This window comes from Hippocampus guttulatus, chromosome 2 (genome assembly GCF_054856545.1).
Source record: "Hippocampus guttulatus isolate MCC_2025c chromosome 2, RoL_Hgut_1.0, whole genome shotgun sequence".
Lineage (NCBI taxonomy): Eukaryota > Metazoa > Chordata > Actinopteri > Syngnathiformes > Syngnathidae > Hippocampus > Hippocampus guttulatus.
Genome location: NC_141262.1, coordinates 5,412,501 through 5,415,572, shown reverse-complemented (window position 1 = coordinate 5,415,572; position 3,072 = coordinate 5,412,501). Strand labels below are relative to the sequence as shown.

Genomic DNA, 3,072 nt, shown 5'->3' with positions numbered 1-3,072 from the left:
AAAGTTGGTTTCATTCGACTGCAGCACTTTGACAAAGCTTTTTCTGATGTTCACATTTAGATGTTTACTGGTGTGAATGAACATACACAGTAAAGGACTCGCTGGCGTAGCAAGATTTTTTGTTTTTTACTCTATTATATGATCGGGATATTTTCTACAAGGTAGTACTCTATAAATCGACAAGTAAATTAAAAAGAAATAATCAAAATCCAACCCTGAATTTCAGACATACATCTTGCATATATTTATTTACATTCCTGGTAAACAGATTGTGGTTTGCACACAAGGTTTCATCATTTTGTACTCTGCCTGAAGAAGTCCAACACATATAGAAGATGTCCTGTGTCAGTAGATTCCCATTCAGTCTAATCCATTAGGGCTGAAGCCACATATCGTCATCATTTCTCACAAATCCAGGGTTGTTGAAGAGAACAGCTGACATCGTTCCAGGTTCCTAACCGAACTGATTTTGTCTGGATTTCAACGCAGTCCTGGTTCCCGAGGTTGTTCGGCTGCTCATTATGCCAGAACCTGTGACACAGAACAAACCCTCAAATTCAGACAGAAACGAAACTCATGTCGCATCACATGAAATTCACGGGATTTTATTTATTTTTCGTCTCCACCCTTCCTTAGAACTAAGTGAAGTAAAACGTGGAAGTGAGAGCACCGTGTTGGGAAATGTTCAAATAGTACAAACTTACTCTGTAGTGAGGGGGGTCCCATCCACCCAAACCCATGTTCCTTCCTCGATATGATCGCTCAGACCAATCCACACATCCTTGCTGCGCCCCAATAAACCATTAAGGAATACCTGTTTGCAAAGACATGACTGGAATTTTCCAAAATGCATATTTTCAAAATGCAGAGATACACAACAGAATTCCTTCACACCCTTGAGGTTTCATTGTGTCCTGCACACATTCTCAACAGCTTGTGACAGATGTAGGAAAACAGCCCCGGAACATACGTAACCGAATCACCTTTGCATAGCACAATTGCTTCGTGTGTAGCACGAGTAAAGCCAAAAACTCAGTCAAACAGCCGTTCATATCTCACCAAGTGAATGCCTCATTGAAATTGGAATCTGTCAGTCTCACCTGTTCCTCCCTACTATTTATGACAACCAGATCAGCTCCCCTGCTGATGCAGTCAAGCCTGCTCTCTGCCCAGCTCCGACTCAACTTCGACACAAAGTAGCAGTTGCCGTCAAACTTCTTCCAGCCAACCCCGCAGAGCGTGCCTTCAGATGTCAACAAAGAGATTAAGGAGGCCATCGGGTCACTGGACCCGTGTCTAAAGTGGTTACTTACTTTTCACCTCGATGGCCATTTTGTCCACGGTCTTCTGCAGCTCATACCTTTCTGTCTCTAGGCTGCTGTGATTTCTGCATAGCCGCTCGTATTCAACGCGCAGAGTGTTGCAGTCACCGTCCACGTCAGTTTTTTGTCCCTGCAGGAGTTTGTACCTGATCTGACACATGCTACTCCTCTCGCTCAGCAAAGTATAATTTCTTTCCAGTCGGTCCTTGTCCTCCTCCAGCAAAGTGTAGTTTTTTTGTAAATAGTCTCTGTCTTTTTTAATATTGTCGTAGAGGGACTTTGCCACATCCCTCTCAGAAGCCACTTTGGCCTTATTGGCTATAAGTAGCTGTTTCTCTTGAACGAGGGTTGCGTAACGGGCATCTAACTGAGCTTTCTCGCTTCCCAGTGAAGAGTAACTCTGTTGTAGCTGATTTTTCTCATTTTTCAGATTGTTAAAGCGGGACATGCAATTATCTCTTTCAGTTGACAAAGTGGCTTTACTTGTCAAGAGAAGCTGTTTCTCTCTACCGAGGGAATTGTAGCTGCTCTGTAATTGCGCCTTCTCTTTCACGAGCAACTCGTAACTGGCCTGTAACTGGTCTTTCTGGCTTCTCACTGAAGAGTAATTGCGCTGTATCTGTACTTTCTCATTTTTCAGGGTGTTAAAGTGGGACCTCAACTGATCTCTTTCAGCAGACAAGGTGGTTTTGCTGGCTTGTAACTGGTCTTTCTCTCGAACAAGGGAGTCAAAACTGACCTGTAACAGGTCTTTGTCCTTTCTCAATGAAGAGGAATCACGTTGCAGTTGGTCTTTCTCATTTTTTAGTTTGTCAAAGCGGGACTTGAAATCATCTCTTTCTGCAGCCACATTGATTTTACTTTTTAGTAGAAGCTCTTTCTCTTTAACGAGGGAATTGTAGGTTGTCTGTAACTTGTCTTTCTCTTTAACAAGAGACTCGTAAGTGGTCTGTAACTGGTCTTTCTCCTTTTCCAGATTATTGAGTCTGGATTTGAAGTCATCCCTTTCAGCAGTCACAGTAGTTTTATTGGCTTGAAGGCTTTCCTGCTCTTTCACGAGGGAATTGTAGCTAGTCTGTAACTGGTCTTTCACGTCAATGAGTGACTCGTAACTAGTCCGTAACTGGTCTTTGTCTGTCCCCAGTGCACGAGTCAGGGTATGTAGCACATCAATCTCCCTATTTAGGATGCTATACTTGGTCTGCAACTCATCATGCTGCTGATTCACACGCTGGAAGTTGGCCCGTAGCTCATCCCTTTCGGCAGTCAAAGCCATTTCACCGTCAAGGAGTCGAGCTCTGTCTGACACCAGAGATTCATAGTTTGTCTGCAACTGGTCTTTGTCCCTCGTTAGGTTATTCAGTGTGACCTCAAGCTCATTTCTTTCCCTGTGGTTTGTGTCTGTGAGAAAGAAGTCATTGTGGAGATGGTCGGATTTAGCCTGGTGCTCCGTTGAAAAACGAGGCAATATCTCATCTGTGAAAATTGATTTTAGGTGTTTAAATCAGTGGGAAAAGAATGCCCCTTAAACCCATGCTTGCACAGAGTGACGTACAGAAGATTAACTGTCCAATGTTACCGGCCAATAGGACGGCGCACAGCAAACCAAGAGACACAGTGATGCATCTGGATGACTTTTTCTTTTGTTGAAAATTCACTGAATTGAAAGGAAAATATTGTCAATTGATAACAATAAGATGAAACATTTTTTGGGCTCCCATTACATCTGTAATGTAAAATAAAGAAATAA

The 3,072-nt window shown here is 42.9% G+C and overlaps 1 protein-coding gene across 1 annotated transcript in view; it reads right to left on the bottom strand.

Annotated features, from left to right (window-relative positions):
* Positions 1-216: 216 nt before the first annotated feature.
* LOC147208290 (uncharacterized) overlaps positions 217-3,072 on the bottom strand; it is a 3,776-nt gene continuing 920 nt past the window's right edge. Inside the window, exons 3-7 of the mRNA XM_086132591.1 lie at positions 2,878-2,979; positions 1,314-2,798; positions 1,101-1,243; positions 705-814; positions 217-531 (exon numbers count right to left, since the gene is read on the bottom strand). Coding sequence (XP_085988717.1) covers positions 399-531; positions 705-814; positions 1,101-1,243; positions 1,314-2,798; positions 2,878-2,979 — 1,973 coding nt within the window. The 3' untranslated portion in view covers positions 217-398. The remainder of the gene's footprint in view (positions 532-704; positions 815-1,100; positions 1,244-1,313; positions 2,799-2,877; positions 2,980-3,072) is intronic.